Genomic DNA, 17,930 nt, shown 5'->3' on the forward strand with positions numbered 1-17,930 from the left:
TGGGACCGAGGGAGAGAGAGACGGCAGAATAAAATAAAGATCACTTCCGCTCTTCCCTTTAAAAATAAAACCCCACTTTATACCTACAGGTGGGTATACGCCTAATTCCACATGACTGGTCTATTCTGCCATGCCTTTACATTAAAGGTAAGGATGGCCCTTTGTCAGTGTGTCGTTAATTTGTGTCAATTTAGTTTAATTTTCTTCAGACCTTTTGAAATTGAAATCACGAAAGGAAGCTCAAATTCATTGCTACATTTGGACTTATTATTTATAAGGATTTATAAATATATTTGAATTCAGAAATGAAAAAGTGACAGCAATTACCACTTTCCTGGTGTAGTCCATGTATCCAGAATCAGGAGCTTCAGTGACTATAAATAAGAAATGAAAAAAATCAATCGAAAAAATTCGAAAATACATTAGGTTGCAACTTTAGTCAGTCTGAATTCATAAAACTGTATCGCTTTTATTGTTTATTGTGAAAACAGTTTTGCCTTCTTCCGTTCTGGTGTTTGCCATTAACTCGATGCGACCGTCTGTGCTCGGCGAACAGAGGACAGGAGGAGAGGAGAGGGTGATGGAGTGATGGAGGGGAGGGGGTGGGGGGTGCAGTCTGGTCTAGGCAACGTGCACGCGCCTAAAAGACTGGAAAGGTAGCGAGCACGCATTTACGGGGAGGATGGGGGGGACGCCGCTTTCCACCCATCCATCCATCCATGAGCCAAGCCCAGCAGCACCTTCAGTCCAACAACAAACCTTCTCCTCTAATGTAAACACACTCTCTAAGATAACAGTAGAAGACACCTCCTATTATAAGGGAGTCCTCAGACACATAATATGTTAATAATTTAAAGCTGGTTTAATTTAACCAGAACAGTACAGACTGTTTGCAGAATCTCCTGCTTGAACTCTCTATTCTTTATTCAGCCGTTGTTTCTCTACAGTCGGCGGAGAAGCTGCACGGTATATTTAAGTATTCTCCAGTGGGGACCCGTGTGCATACTCTGCACTCCACCTGGATCCAAGCAAACAACCCAAGTGTGTCTTTTTTTACTGAAGATATTTCATTCTGACAGTGTTTTTTATCTTTTGTGGCACAATATTTATTCAAAGTCTAACAAAGAGACATTAAGGTACTATACAGCATTTCTCTGTGTGCATGTACAAAAAATAACATTTTAGTCCTTATATATATGTGTGTGTGTGTATATGAATCTTTTAGTTTAGTGTTTGCATGTGAAATGATATTTAAAAGTTTGTTTTTAATAGATGCACAATTATGAGCTTTAAGTTGATCTCTTTACAAAGTAGGAAGAGCGGGGGAACTCTCGCCGAGAAAAGCAGTTTGCACCAGTGTTTAAAGGGGATTCCTGGTGGACACCTATCAGTTTACAGCACACACACACTCACTCGTTCCAACGCACACACTCCTCCCCGCTTCCAGTCACGACAAACTGTTGGTGCATTGCAGCTATGTGATAAAATGCTTTCAAACTGGACTGGACTGTCTCTGTATTCAGGGCAACAAGGTGTAAAGAGGGGGAGGGAGGAGAAAGGGAAACGGGCACAGAGAAAATCAACTTGGGCAACTCTCGAGGATTCGCAGTTTCACCGGAATTACCACAAACCCTTTCCATCAGAAATCTTTATTCTTTGTGATCACGCTTCCAAAACTTGGGCCTTTGTTAATTCAAAGTTTTTTATACCAAACAAACAAAAGAAAAGTGAATCAACAGCTAGCTAACTTCGATGGGCCACACATCCATTCAACGTCTAATTCACAACTAAATGATGATAAGTGACTCTGAAAAACAACCACATGATGCCATGAAGCCTGAGATATACTTTTTTATATATATATATTTATATATATATATGTGTGTGTATTTCCAGGTGGTGAGAGTTACTAAGTGGTCTGTTATCTTTTTTGCACTTTTACACAGCACTCTCTAGTGGGCAAGTTCTGGATCTGCAGTGTAAACATGTCAAAACACATCCGGTGGAGCACTCACAATCAAACAAATAGAAATAACGAAGCTTCCTTGGAGTTGGCTGTATTCATCAGGAGCATGCCTTAGAATTTAGCTGGATACAGCAGTGGGAGGGGGTTAATGAGGGGAGGGTGATGGAAGTGAGTCATATTAAATCTTTGAGTGGGGCTCACGGCTGGTACCTGTTCTGTAGGACTTTGTATTTAAAGTATGATTTGGCATTTTTTGGATTTTTTCTTTTTTTTTTTTTTTTTGCTGAGGAAACAGTAGCTTGTTTCAAAGTGTGTTTTTCCAAACTTTCAGCCTACTGATACTGGGACACTGGGACAGTTACATAAGACCTTACGAGCGTCATCCTTTAACATTGTGGAGGCAAGGTCAGCATTCGGATTTTCCGTCTTTCCATAGAGGTCAGGGCTCAGTCCTCCACTTCACCTTCACATCCATCTCACTTTTGCAAGCTAAGAAATCCACCATCAGAGTGGTCCACCACCAAGATTTGTCAGTGCGCGCACACACACACGGCTTGCTTCAATGCCCATATGGAACGTTATACAGAGAAATACATATTTTCTAACCTGCAGAATATGAGGCAAAAAAAAAATGGTTAAAAAGAGCTTAATTCAAACATGTCACATGTGTTTTTTATGTGGTCACTAAACAGCTAAACAAAAAAAAGAAAGAAAGAAAGAAAGAAAAAAAAGGTGGGAAGCTTATCATTGGAGGAACAAAATACTTCTTAACACAGTATTGAGTTTGTGCCAAAGGCTGGCAAATTTATAGACTCAAACAAAAACAGTAAGAACAGTTAAGAGGTGAATTAGAATTAGCATACCCACTCCGCTCTTTAGACTCCGACCCTTGAACCCTGACCTCTGCTTGTTTCACTGGTTGTCAACAACCAAAACCGACAAGCGTACAAAACTAAGAGAGAAAAAGAATAAAAAGGCTCTATTTCTTCACCGGATTGCTTCAGGTGTCAGGCACACGAGGAAACATTACATGTGTTTGTTAGAAGGAAAAATACATGCATCTGTTAAATAAAAAAATGGGATAGCTAGCATGCAAAGTTAATCCATTTTCGAAAGCGAAGGTTTGGTTGGCTACCCAAACACAAAGGCTTTTTATAGCACCCAACAAAAAAAATGCTACTCCTGAAGCTGGTGGAATTGACCTGCTGCAATGCACTTGAATAGATTTCCACTTTTTCTGTTTTATTCACATACAAGGGAGCTGGTATTTGACTATTTCAGCCTTAGGATTTACATTTTTTTTTTATTTCATCTTAGGCATTCATTTCCATTTGTTTCTTCACATCATTAATTCCCCAACCCCAAAGTCCCACACAGTCCAATGCGAATATGCAAGAGAAAGAGGAGGGCGTGTGTTTTTCGAAAAACTTGGTGGCGTGTTATTATTTCTTCTGCACTTGTGTCCTTAAGCTGCCTTATCAAACAATGACCCCCTATCTCCCACTATCTGCATCATTCTCACAGTACCTAAATGCATTTCTCCTGAATCTCCTGAGGAAAAAGAAAAAACAAACATTAATCTTCTCTGATCGGGCTCCTCAACAATAAAAGCGTTCTGACAAAATCCAGGCTGGCTTCCACCAGACCCCGTTCTCTTCTCCTCCTCTTTCCCCTCACTTCCTCTGCTCGGGTTATTTTGTGTCTCTCAGTTCTTTCGATAACGATTCTTTGGCTTCTCACCGCAGCCAGTGGCCTCGCAGGAGGACAGGCCAGGCTGTTTGCCAGAGTTAATGCTGCTCAGAAGGGCAGGCAGCTCATTGGTGATCGCCTTCTCAATTTTTTCCAGCAGGCAGCCTCCGATGTAGGAGCACTGAGCTGACAGAGCCTTGAAGTTGGTGATTGGGTTGATGCCAAAGAAGTCACGGTAAGCGTCGCGGTTCGGCAGGTCAAACTTGCTGACGTTGGTCTTGGCCAGGATGGACTTGAAGATATAGAACTTGTCTGGGTCGTCCACGATCTCCTTGAAGACCAGCTCGGGGTCACTGAAGAAGCTCATTTTCTCTTTGAAGGTTTGGACGTAGCGGTCGACCAGCAGGCCGTGGATGCGTACCCGGATGCCATGCTGGCGGATGAAGGCGATCTTGTTCTCCATGCGGTTCTCAATCACCTGGTTGAGATCTTCCAGGAGTGAGATCTCCTCTCGCTTGAAGAGCTCACGGCTAGTGTCAGGTGCGTAGTCATACGGCCAGAAGGAGCTGACGTAGACGCGGGGGGGTTCAGTCACATTGATGAGGGGAGCCAAGCTCCAAAAGAGCGCTCCATAGACTCTCATTAAGTCCTGGGTGGCCAGGTTGTCGGCTTTGTTTAGGATGATGCGGATTTGAGACTCGCGACCCTTCAGCTGCCTGAAGAGCATCTCCAGCTCAAGGCCAACGTCCAGCTTGGTGGGGTCAAACACCACAAAAATAAGGTCTGCACGGTCAATGAACCACTGGCACACATCATTGAAGGGATAGCCTGGTAGGAAGCAGAAAGTAGGTGTTACAAACAAATATGAAGGTGCCTTCCAATTTTAATTCAAGCATGGAGCTTCCCCTTTTACCTCTCTCCTGCTGCTTCCGATTCTCGATGATTCCAGGTGTGTCCACAAAAGTCACACGTTCCAGCAGCTTGTGGGGCATCTCGATACCGATCAGCTTCTCCAAGAAGTTCTGGCCGAACTTCTCCAAGGGAGAGAAGGAGCGGGAGCTGTCCGCCGCCATGACAATGCCCTCAACGGAGCGGATCTTTTCTCCGTGCATGATGACGGTAAACTCAGAGGTAGTAGGCTCAGCTCCTGCAGGTTCAAGCGTGAAAGTTGAGCACGTTCAGCGTTTTCATTGCCAATTTAGAAACGGGAAGCGAGGACCGTACCTGTGTAGAGCTGATACGGGCTGTCGCTCAAGCCCAGGAGGTAATTGATCATGGAGGACTTTCCTACGCTCCACGGTCCCAGGAACAGCACCATGGGCTTGGAGGTAATCTCACCATCTGTCGGGCAAGGGGATGCAACAGTGATTAAAAGTCTCAGCAGGATGGCTGAATGCTGATTTTTTTTTAAGTTCATCCCAATTTTTTTTTGGAAAGAAGCAAAAAGAGCGCTCATTTTTGAGCTGTTCAATGGTGACTGGTTTCTGAAAGTCTGCATTTCCAAAGAAGAAGCGAAATATCAGTCAGTCTGAAAGGTATAGTGGGATTGTTTCTGGGATGAACAAAGAGCAAGTGTGAACAGCACGACAACACCGTTTGACACTTTAAGGATTAGAAAGCACATAAAGGAAACAAAGGCTGGCAAAGAAACACATGTTAAAGCTTTTAGGGTGTTTAATAGCGTCAGAGAAAGTTAAATTAAAACGCCGCAGCCACATCTCACGACACGCAACAGAGTACATCTGCAGTGGTTTAAGAGCAAGCTGTGTGTCCCATCTCCAATCTGCCATGTTTGCTGTGAGTGGTGCATGGGTGGTAGGGTGGAAAACTTAATGTATAGTTGAATAATTTCAAAGTAAGAAAATAAAAGTGTGCCCACCACAGATCCCGAAGCCGTTAACGATTCAAAACCAAGGAAGTCAGCTCACTCCAAGCTGAACACTGACCACCCTCCCACCAGTGTGACCTCCTCAGATCCGTGGCTCCTGTGCTAAAGCCAAAGCTGCACATGCAACCCCCTCCGAATTTTACATGTACCACCTCAACTACACAGAGTCAAAATTAGTCCGTTGATACGATACACAATGTGCAAAAGTAACAGTAGCAAAGCTTCAAGTCTGGTCAGGTTCGAGCCGCAAAGAGCTTTCTGGCTGACGTTTCTCTCCCTTTTGACTCAGATTAAAACTGCTGCCGCCCGTGGACTAAAGCTTTTCACGCATGAATCACTTTGACGACTTCCCAGTCGGCCATGTTGGATTGGACGCCAGCCAAAGGGAAACATGCTTGAAATGTATGAAGACAAATGAAGGGACGGATGGAAGGGGCTGAGCACTGCAGGCAGTGCCATGCACAGGTAAGCTCTACCCACACCCACCTGTGGCTGAGTCCCCCAGGGTTCGTCCGGGGTAGGCTGTTAGATGGTGGGAGCAGAGGAGTGGGGGGTGGGGGGAGGACAGGAGAGGGTGGAGTACAGAAAAGTGAAGGGAACAGGGGGTGGAGGTGAGGTTTCTACAGGCAACAGGGAGGGGTGGAGTAACAATGTACATGAATGGGTGGGAGATCCTGAGTGGAATGTCGTTCCATATTTGACCTACGGTGTGTCAAACATGTCTGTCAACAAATGGATGCGGTGCACGTGTGGCCAGGCGACGTGGTCAATTGACTCGTGTCTAGTGAATGTAAATGTTCTTTTAGAGACATAATATTTTTTTTAATTTTTTTTTTTTTTGCATGCAAGCCAAGCCTGGAACGCCACAAGATGGCGAGCTTTAATTTATTGTGGGACAGTTTGTTCTGGGGAGCTCAGTGTGCAGCTTAGCGTGTTGAGGTTACTATGAAGATACAGTACACAGTGCAACGTCACAAAAAAAATAAATAAAAAAGAATTAGGAGGAAAATGAGTGGTAGGAAACAAAATGGTTCATTACAGTTTGGGCTCAGAGCAGAATATAACTACTTGTATGGATTCTGGAGGAGCCCCAAACATTTAATCTCACTGTGTTGGTTGATGGCGTAAAGATGATGCATGAATACAAAGCGGTCAACAAATCAGTCACTAAAGCAACTCAAACGAAGAAAGAAAGAAAAAAAAAATCCACGCAACAGGACAAAGTGAGGCAAAGCGCAGGCCCAGCTGACGCTTCTGCCCTACCTGAGATCTCGTGCTGCCTCAGTTCATTGTACTTGTAGGCCTGTTCCATCGGCTTAATGGACGAGTGGTAGATCTTCCGCAACCTCTGTATAGCAGCTGGAGGCAGAGAGGATCATAAAGAGTTGAGAAATGAAGGGGTTAAAAGAAGAAGGAGAGTTCAACCAGAGATATTCAAATTTAAACGTGTTCGGTCTTTTGCATGATATTTTGAATCCTTCACTCTCACCTGCATAGTCGGCCGCTTTTTCATCAGCCGCAAGCCGCAGCGTCTCATCGATGTGAGATCTGTCCCTGAGGACGGAGGTAAAATCTTGCTCTTCTGCAAAAACAACACAAAATTTAACTTGTTAAACCTGTCTTTCATGATCATTTAAATAATATATATATATATATGTATATATATATATACATATATATATATATACACACACACACACACATATATATATATATGTATAAAGGGGGAGGCTGGTGGTCAAATTTGATGCAAACCAACCCAGTGGCTCACATTACAAATATTGATGATGTAATTTCTGAGTCATTTCACCCTGTGTCTCAGTGTGTATCTCCATTGCTGGGAATTTAAATCTGACTCAGAGATAACTGATATCAAACACTGGATGATAGATTTGCACTGGGTGCGCGGGTTTCAAATATTCGAGGTGTTTTGTGGTCAGATGTTGGCAAGCTAATCAACCCCTCAATCGTTTTTTTTTTTTTTTACACTGTTACATGATATCTGTGTTGTGAACATGACAACTTGTTCCACCGATTTCAGCTCAAGGTTGTGCAGTGATTTGCATCAAAATACAGTTTTCTTTCGCAAAACAGAGTTATTTATTTGTATTAGTGTTGCCACAGTTACCTTGAAAAAGAAACCCAATTAATGATTATCGATTACTCCTTTAATAAGTAATTTAGTTACTTTACTGATTACTTGATTTTAAAAGTAGCTAAGTTAGATTACAAGTTGCATTAGTTACATTCAGCAGCTGCTGCACCAAAATAAATAAATAAATAAATAAATAAAATACATGTTTTAGCAAAAATGCAGCAATTCCTATACAACCTGACCAACTTCTTTTGTGGTTTTGCACCAAAACCTCAACATAAGGACTTTTACGTTTTTCTTTGTTCCCTCGAGGACGCGAACCTGTAACCCTTCGTTTTCCAAGCTGCACCTCTAAGTACTAAACTAGTGGCGGTACTTGTAGCGTGACTGGTCGCACACGTGACGTCACTACTCGGGATGAAGAGAAGAAAGCAAAACTATAAAATGGGGAAAATAGTAACGCACAGTAACTTGGATACGTATTTTTAATCTGATTACTGGTTCGGAAATAGTAATGCGTTAGATTACTTGTTGGTGTGAAAAAGGGGTCACATTTGTGTGAGACTTTACGTACTCACATTGTTTCATTTTGATGACTTCATTGGAGGGTTTTCTTAGTGAAAGGACGTGCACGTGCCGTTTACAGTGCAGCTTACATTTTTGACTTTAAATATCAAACAAGACATGTATGAATTAATTCACGTTTGGCTATTTCTGTGGGGAGAGGGGAGAGAGAATTCTGGAAAAAAATATTTGCTCACCCGTCATGTCCGCCACTTTTGAACATATCGGATTACTTAGATCACAGCTGTTAATACAATCAGCTCTTAATTTAGAAGGCGAGTGCTGAAAATAAACGGACAAAGACATGTGTTTGGCATCACCGATGGCTTTAGAACAACGGCGTAAGATAAGGCAGACGGACAGGGGGACTTCCCCAGTTTCATAACAGCTCAGGAGGAGAACTCAAAGTGGACAGATATCAGTGCCCACCCCATCACCCATGACAGGATGAGACAATAATGTGCGATCCGGTCTGTTCTTGTCTATATTTACCCACCAGTCGCCAAATCATCAGACCGAGCGGCCTGTCCTTGTGTGCCCAGTCCCTCCTCCCCATTACGCCTATCGCTACATATAGGAGCAGTGGAGGAGTCGCACTGGTTCACACTTTCACGTCCTGGCACTTTGTGCATCTACCAGACACTCCCTTAATAGAGATGTTAAAGAATCTTGAAGATATTTACAGCATGTAAGCGGAACATTAAAGATGATACAGCAGCAGCTGTGGGGTTATTATTTATAGTCACTCAACTGACACACACATATATATATTGATATTGTTTTATAAATGCATGTATACATACTTTCTGTCAGCACAGGCCAGTTAAATTCAACTTGCTGGAAACCCATTAACACACTTCAAAATAATTCATTGACTTAATGTCAGACAGAAAAGTGGTAGATAACCTTGCACCAGGGGCGTCACTAGGCTTTAAAGGACAGGGGAGGCTTAGCCCCCCCACCCCCACCAATTTAAATTAATTTAATTGAAGTCGCACAGATTAAACACGTGACCAAAACGGCTGCAGTTTCAAGCCCTGAAAAATATTACTGAATTACTTGAATTACATTATGAGTGGATGGGATAAGGATGCAGCAAAGGGGCTCGCTCTACCGTACACTACAAAGTGAAGGGGAACTGACAGATTTATGATCACATTTAAGTCCTTGATGACAGGTTATATGATTATTTATATAAACTGATAAGTTGGCCGCTTTATATTGAGTTTGTCAGCATTATTTTATAATTTTTAAAATTTTTTTAAAGGCCTAACGACGCCACTGCCTTGCACGACCTCCTTCTCCTTCTAAACTATATTAAAACTCCTGCGTGAGAAGTTGATGATGGTGCGCAAAGCACAAAGCTCTCCTTTCACTTTGACCTGACCATTTACCAACTCTTTAATTCCAAAGGGACGAGTGTGTTAAATGTGCATTTGCAGCATGTGTCTAAGTGCAAATGCATAGATAGGTTGGATTAGCAGCAGGCCCTTGGCCTTGTAACACCCGTCTGCACACTTCCCTTAACCCTAACCCAACACTTTCTAACCTGCCCTGGTGCTCATTGAAATCTTCCAAAAGTATATTATGAAAAGGCTCGTGTCACAACAAAGCAGAGCGGGATGATGGCATTGTTTTCTACACCTAATAATAAACCGTATATCACCACGAGGAGGCTCCGCCCTGTCAGGGGAGGCAGCAGTGCCGTGGAATCCTGCACCACAGTCTGGAGCCAAGCCAACGGCTATGTGGTCAGCGGCTTCTAGTGTTTCTGGCCGAGACTCAGAATGGCACTCGGCTTTGGCCAAAACCAACGGTGCATCGGGTGACGAGTTAGGCCGTCCCGAAGGCCTGTTTGTTTACAAAGCCTGAAGCAAAGTCCCGTCTGTATTCGTGAACTAAACATCCTTAGAGAACAAACAGATTAACAATCAATAAAAATGAACTGAGGTTAATAAAATGAAAAAAATCCAGGAAGCTCTTGCACTCGGGCCACATCGTTTGATTGCATATCAGTTAGTTGGTTGAGGAACAACGCGGCACTACTGATTCTCCCCGAGTCAAGCTGCTAAAAATAAGACCGTGTAATGCTGCTGCCAGCACGGTGCAAGAACAAGGGAAACCAGATGGTGAATAGCAAGAATAAAAGTAGTGTATGCTGTCATTGAAATCCAAAAAATGCCATCTCGTATTTGGGCAAGATGGGTTTGTCATGAACTCTATTAAAAAAAAATTTAAAAATCAACATATTGCAGGTTGGTTATATGTTAAAATGAGCCACAAAAAGGAATCCAGGTAACTGGAGAACACACTGGTTAAAGATTTTGAATGGAATGTGACTTTACATCATCCTTTTGGAGGCTAAATTGGCTTTTTGAGCACCAGCCCCATCACTTCCATGCTCTGCTACTCTCTCCCTGCAGCACACGGAGCCCAGACGAGCTCCTGCAACCCGCCTCGACGCGCGGAGGAGTCAGGTCCTTTGACACCAGCCCCTCGAGCGCACCTTAACCGCTGTGAACTTGTTAACGCCTTTCAATCCCCGACGGAGGCCCCCGCGACGGAGCCTCGCAAAAGATCAGAGAGGTAATGTTGCCCGTGGACGGCTGGGCCTTGCATCAGTTCAAAATTAACCCTGCAGGCGCCAGGGGAGTTGAAGCCCGGACATCTGTGCCCGGGAACCTCGTGTCCTCGCTGAGCTCGGTTGCCACACAACCCGCCTTTAGTTTGGAGAAACATTCTGACGGCATCGGCACATCCTGCAGGAATGCCGGCGATTTAAGCCTAGCACTGCCTCCGTGGCAGGGTAGGTCATGCCTCAACTATAAATGCCATGTTCAGTCATCAGAAATTATTTCAATTAGCAACTGCAAGCCCGTTTAATAATGAGTCTTACTGCCACATAAACAATGACCCGTGCGCCGTTTTCACAAAACTGCAACCGGCACAGATGGAAGAACAGATTTTTTTTTTTATTAAAGATGATTTAATTACACAAAGCACACAACCAGGGAACTGTCCTAATATGTGCCATGTCATGTATATTTACACCGTATATATTAGGCATGTGAAATCCCGGTGGGTTGTGTTCTGCTTGCAGGACAGCCGAGGTAAATTGAATTAAAGTGAACATGATGAGGCCTGGAACCCCCCAGTTAGAGGATTTACCCTGAGCTTGGTGGGATTCATATAACCTTAACTGAAGGCCACTGGAAAGATCCAGGGTGGGGGGTGGTGAGGGGGCCTAGGTTTCAATGAAATTTAAAGAGACCACTGCTCTCTAAAATACCAAAGGACTCCTCCGTACGCAAAAACGATATTATTTCGAATGGTGAATCCAGCCACAGCCGCAAAGATGCATGTAATTCCTCCACTAGTTGGGGTCAGAGGTGCGAGGGCAGTTAGCAGAGCCGGTGGAGTTGTGCAGTGAGAAAAGGCCACAGATGGCAACAGGTGCCGCAGCTTGTGGCGCTAGTAACCCCCCCACCACTCCTCATCCCTCATCGTCAGAAATAGCCCTACAATGGGTCAGAAGATGGACAGAGGAGGGGGCAGAATGGCTGTCGCCTATTTTAAGGTTTTGACTGTTAGTCAGTCTGGAGACTTAGAGACATGCACATCCCACAGAGCTGACTGTGTAATATGCAGGACTGTGCATGAACGGGTAATGTACGTTTTAAACATGGCAACGATTCATGGCGCAATTAAGAAATTAAGGTCCACGTATAACTGATTATTTATCATATATATTAAATATGTTACACACCATTATATACCATGTATATATTATATTACATAGCATTATATTTATAGTGATTGTAATGAAAGGCGTACACACACTGTAAGTCCTCTAAGAGGTCACAAACCACCGGACATGCTCAAAGCGAGGCGTGAGTCCACAGGCGCGTCACGCCGAGGTGTAGATCTGGCGCCTCTATCCCTGCTCCTCCGTTTCGAAAGCCAGCAAAGGACGTCAGGTGCCCTTGGGAAATCGGGGGCTTGTCTTGAGTGCGCCCCCTTCCACTACTACCAGCACAGGGATGCCCCAGACGCGCCACATGCCATCAGAGGGAATCACGTGGAGACCGCGCTCTCCTTTAACATTCAATGTCTCCCCTTCTGCTAAGTGAGAGGAGGAGGAGGGGGGGTATGTTTTTACTGTAGTGAGGATGGATAGAATTACCATTAACTATAAACACACTAGCGTAAAGAGCTGAGAACCTCAAAGTGGCAAAAGCGTTCATCTGGCGTGGGATGGAAATGTTCTGCAGCACACGCTGTAGCACCTTCGCCAGAGCATTGCACATCGAGCTAGCAGGTTTCTCAAAGCCCTAAAAAATCTTCACAACTCTACTATTACCACGGTAACCTATGTTTATCGGGGAGACACTGAGCAGAGTCACATAAAACCCTGGAACTGACAGGACGGTGGAACCGGGTTTGTCGCGACCGCTCTCAAAGCCGCGGTTTTAATGTCTCTGAAGGAAGTTCGTGACAGAATCAGATGAGGTCGGCGAGAAGCGCCTCCAGCTGCTTCAACTCCAGCTGACCTGCTACACCCGAAGGTGAATTCACACCAGTTATCTCTAACCCTATAAAGAGCAACGCTATAAAAATACGACCGTCACATATACGACGTGCTCATCGTTGCACGTTGTTGGTTTTCACATTGATTTTAATTGTTTTAAACTGCGGTTAGTGTGTGAATATTTGACTCTCGTTGCTCCGCAGCCTCTCTGTAAATGCACCAAGAGTTGCAGAGGTCCCACCAGAGCAGCATCAAGTGACGACTGTTGCAGCCGAGAGAGCTTCATCTTTGAAAGAAGCAAGATTTTGGAACTTGCAACCCCGATCTTTTGTCTTTAAATGTGTTTCTTTTGATTTATTTGTTGTAGATGTTGCTTTTGCAAATGCCTTCTACGGTGTTTCCAACTAGCATTTGAATATGAAATATGGAAACTCTGGATATTTATGTATTGTATGCACTGTATCTGCCCCTGTCAAATAAAGCATAAATAGAATAAAGAACTAAGTTAATTTGTTTCAGTTTGGTCTAATAAATCTGGGCAGCCCGGAGATGTTAAAAAAAAAAAAAAAAAAAGTTAATTTCTCATTACTCTGGTGGGAGATTCTTGTCCTCGCTGCAGAATTAGCCACTTCGGTGAACAAACCGATCAATAACACGCATAATTGCAATCTGAATTCACAATTCTCGTGATCGTCAGCGCCCTACGCGCTCTGCAATTAATGCCCCCGTGTGCTCTGCAGCAAATAATCCACACACACATTTCGCCTATGCGGTACATTTAGAAGAGACACCTGCAGAAGGGGTCCTTGGAAGCACGGGCCGCGTTCACAGCCCGGCCCCTCCTGCCTGGAGAATGCATGTCCCTAAAAGGCCAACTGCTGGGAATAAATTGTGATTGTGACAGTGCAGAGTGACAGCAGCTGTGCAGGGTGTCTAAAGGGAAGCATGGGGCTGGGAGGGGTGACGAGTCAGGAGGCTGGGAGAGGTGGGGGGGTGGGGAGGGCGAACGGAGGGAGGCAGGAACTGCCGTGGATAGTGTTGGGTTTCAGGAGGCCTTCCAATCTTAGACACCTGACAGCGGCCTGGAATATGGAGGCCTGAGTCCGGGCCGTGGAGCAGAACGCCACCCCAAGGACGGACAGGGGTGACAGACAAGGGTAACAATAACCACGCCAGTCCAAACCCGGAGACCCATCTGTATTTCTGTAAAGGGTCACCTGAGTTTACTTATAGGTGGCTCGGCTCGACGGGTGCCACGTGATTTAGTTTGTCACGATGGGAAACGCCCGCAAAAAGCAAACGCTTCGACTTGTAGCGGACGCAAATTCAAGAGCGAAGCAAAAAGACCAAATTGCCCGAAAAGGCTCACCGTCCATCCGAGCTCCCACGTGGCTATTCTCATCTCCTCGGTTAGACTAAGACTTTCCATCAGCTGGTGCCATGCCTTATGACAGCTGACATGCAGTCGGCCCACGGTGGAGACTTTTTGAATCGTCCCGATATTCTCCATTTTAGAAACTCGCAAGAATGCAACATCCGACATTTGTTCATAAATCAAAAAAACGCAAACTCTGGTTATATTGAATTTGTTCTAAATTGAACAATTTTTTTTTTTTTTTTCCCCAGTGGGTGCCAGCTGATTAAACAGCAGCATTTTTAAATAGCCTAACGGGATAGTAAATGAAGACCTGGGTAGCATTTCTGTCTGTCTATCCTTGGCCGGTGGTGTGCTCAGACTCTAAATGCCAGCGCCATCCACGGCCAAACTGCCCCAAGTATTGACTCAAAAGCCTGCCAGGACAACCTGCTTTTGGCCACATGACAGCGCATTCTCGATCCTCCTCTGAATCCCTGAAGAGTCGCTGTTTGGCCGCATAGCAGTCAAGTATGGCATTGAACGCTCAGTAGTCCCGTCTTTTAGCCTACGTCACATCACTAATCCACCCACCAGCAGCACCGGTAAACCAACACGTATAACACCCACAGTGCAACACTTTACACATATAAATATATATATTTATAAAACATTTTTACCAAACTGAGCCTTACCTGCTGTGGCCTGCAGAAATAGCAGGGAGAGGAAACAGCAGATCGAGACTGTACCCTTCATGGTGGCTGCCAGGAGAACTCTGATAGTTGCACAGACTATATATACCGAGGCGGGAAGGTTAAAGTGCACGCAGAGACACAGAGGCGGAGCGCAGAGAGTGCCAGCTGGTGGAGGGGCTGGGACCCGGGAGTTTGAGCGGTGGTAGCAGTCATAGCATGCCACTGGGACTCTCCCATTTAAAGAGGCTGCGACATGGGGGCCAAACACCTACCTGCTCCTGGACACGACTGAGGAGCTGGTTTTTGACTTCAGGAGGAAGTCAGTGGAGCCCATCGCCACCATCCAGGGCCTGGAGGTGGAAGTAATAGACCACTACAAGTACCTGGGAGTGAACAACAGGCTGGACTGGAGGGACAACAGAGATGCTGTATACAAGAAGGACCTGAGTAGACTTTGGCTTCTGATGAGTCTAGAGTCTTTCTACCAGTCTGTTGTAGCTGTGGTTTGTCAGTGGAGTAGTACTAGCAAAAAAAAAAGACGTCTGTAGGATGCATGATTGGCATGGAGTCGTTTGTCTCAGTGAGAGACAGGAGGACACTGGACAATCCATCACATTCACGTCACCAAACATTAGAGGGACACAGGAGCTCATTCTCGAGCAGCTCCGCTCCCATAGTGAACCCTGCAGAACGTCTTTTATACTCTACTCTATCCAGCTCTTTGTAACAATTAAGCTACTTTGACCAATTGATTTCCCTTGTGGATCATTAAAGTCTGTCTAAGTCTAAGTATAAATCTTCTCATATAATACTAGATAAGAAGGAATTCCCTTCATTAACCATTCACTAACCTCAGTTGAACACAGTGAAAAAGAAAATGTTCTCCCTCTAAATTATATCATGGAATAATAGAGTTGAATAAATAGTTCATCTTTTGAAGGTTCTTTTATTTTTAAGGACGATAATCGTAATTATCCTGGTTAATTAGCATGATGTGGCACAAAGACTGAAAAGACAAAGCAAAGCTTTAGCAGTATTTGCTCCTATGGATTTGGTTCACTTTACCTAAAGCCAAACTTTTTGTTTCCTGGTCTACACAGCTGCTCTGTTCTGGCAAAAACTGTGAGGCCTAATGTATTGTGGAACATAAATGCCTAGCTTATGCACATAGCTTGCTAAACATTTTGGCTCATTTAGTAAAAACACCACCTAAACATGCGTTATTTTTTTGTTTCTACCTCCTGCTTTGCTTTCAACAATGGCCACTGAAACTTTCGTCTAAATTCCAATTAAAAAGAAGCACGGAAAAGTTGGAAATATTACGGAAGAGAGTAACCTTACATCGCTGAAAGACCACGCCCCCTTATTTTTGAAAACAAAGGAGATGTTGCTGTGTTGTGTATTGTTCTTCAAACAACTTAAAAGATAAAACTCTGATATTTTCTCTGCTCTCCTCAAGAGAGAGGGACAAAAAACGAATAAATGTATGGCTTCAGGCCATAAAACAGAACAAAGATGGAAAGGCCCGGGACCCTGACTGTTGATATGTATGTATGCGGCAAACACATTTAATGCTTATGTTAGCTAATGTCAGTCATCAGAGTTGTTAATGCTTAAATTTATTTATTTATTTTTTTAATGAAAGGGTTGACGTTGGCTAAGCTTCATGCTTATGTCATGATTAAGTAACTTAACATTGTGGAATGAATAAGAATTGATCAAGGATGTCACATTTACCGCCAATGGTCTGTTTTTAGCTAAAATGGGGGGTGTGGCCTAATTTGCTGCTCTCTTCTATAGCAGAAACATGCCACTAGCACGCCGACCAATCACAGCTCTTGCGATGTGCGACGCCGTGGCGTGTGGTTACGAGGATTTCTTCTTCCTGGAGTCATATTAAATACACTTGGAAAACAATAATTATAAGAACAGATAAAATGAACAAATTCATTTAAATTGACAAATATCATCTTCAAAACAAAACCAATAATTATCCTAAATGAGAAAAAATTAATAAGACATGAAGTAATAACTGACTTAATTCTAAACAAAGACAAAACCATAAGAGTACTACAAACAAACATCATTAGACACAATCTAAGAGAATCTCCCCATTAATTATACTTTTTCTCTATTTATTTTTAAAACTGACTTTGCAGATAATTGAGTTAATTTAAGTGTTTTGGGAGTCTGTTCCAATAACTCGCACCTACTTCAGTCAATTGGTTTGAAAGGGAAACATGCCTTCCTCTAAAATAATGACAGCAAATACATTCAGATTTACATCCTTTACTAAAAATAAACATCTCAATGAACTGCCACAGACCTTTATTCCACAAACGTGTGCTTGGTGGTTAATGTGCTTCACGTAACAGTATTAAAGGGGACTGTCACACCCTTACTCTGGCGAAGAAGGCACAATACTCACTTTGCTGCCATGCTGGGAGGAGTAAGAGAATGAAAGAGCATAGGAGTGGGTATGTCTGGAACACAGAGACCCCTGAGTCAGCCCAAAATCCCGAACACTGCTAAACGCCGGGCGGATTACCGCCTTATCGCACTCGAGCAGACACAGTGTGGTGAACATAATCTCACGGCTCCTTGGGATTTAACATCTCAACTGTAAATTAATCCCCAAAAATGGCAGGAGCTTCTTACCCCGAGCGTGTCCGTCCCAAATGACTCTGGAGGGGTGTCCACACGTTGCGGCATGTTCATTTTGAAGTGCGACAGGGCCTTAATCCGGACGAGCCTCACCGGTGGTGGGGAGTGGTTTAAAGGGGCGTGATCGCTTTTTTTAAAAAGGATAATCCGTTATGAGTTTTTGTAAACATTCATTTATTGTCGACTAACGGATGACAGACGCCAGAATCTGTGTCGCAATTCGACAAACCGGCAGCAGCACATAAACAGAAGTTCCTAGCTAAGCTGAGGCAGCATTTCCAATGTTCTTACAGAATCACAAATTGATTAATTTATCTAATTACAATACATGAAAAGTTATTGTAAAATTGTGCATTAATTAGGGATCAAAATGTTGTTTTTGGTATTATATTTGGGAGCATTCTCATAGAACCGCCCAAACTTCACCACAGGATAAAATAGGACGTATTCTAACAGTCGTCTCTACATTAGCCCAGATACTGGATGC

General features: G+C 43.8%; 1 protein-coding gene and 1 long non-coding RNA gene across 3 annotated transcripts; one reads left to right on the forward strand and one right to left on the reverse strand.

The window, feature by feature from the left end:
* Positions 1–1,633: 1,633 nt before the first annotated feature.
* srl (sarcalumenin) lies at positions 1,634–14,907 on the reverse strand. 2 transcript variants are annotated; one of them, XM_047570879.1, is made up of 7 exons: positions 14,780–14,907; positions 7,033–7,125; positions 6,807–6,902; positions 6,030–6,065; positions 4,880–4,996; positions 4,569–4,802; positions 1,634–4,483 (listed from the first exon to the last, which is right to left on the reverse strand). In XM_047570879.1, exons 1-7 carry the CDS (start codon positions 14,838–14,840, stop codon positions 3,672–3,674), a joined length of 1,449 nt encoding a protein of 482 aa, XP_047426835.1. In that variant the 5' UTR covers positions 14,841–14,907; the 3' UTR covers positions 1,634–3,671. The 2 variants fall into 2 exon arrangements, with proteins under 2 accessions (XP_047426835.1, XP_047426836.1); XM_047570880.1 differs by lacking the exon at positions 6,030–6,065.
* On the forward strand, positions 5,005–13,237 carry LOC124997291. Its single transcript, XR_007110943.1, has 3 exons — positions 5,005–6,008; positions 10,626–10,788; positions 12,934–13,237. It is a non-coding gene; the product is annotated as an uncharacterized LOC124997291 (long non-coding RNA).
* Positions 14,908–17,930: the final 3,023 nt, after the last annotated feature.

The sequence above is a fragment of the Mugil cephalus genome, chromosome 20 (assembly GCF_022458985.1).
Source record: "Mugil cephalus isolate CIBA_MC_2020 chromosome 20, CIBA_Mcephalus_1.1, whole genome shotgun sequence".
Taxonomy (NCBI): domain Eukaryota; kingdom Metazoa; phylum Chordata; class Actinopteri; order Mugiliformes; family Mugilidae; genus Mugil; species Mugil cephalus.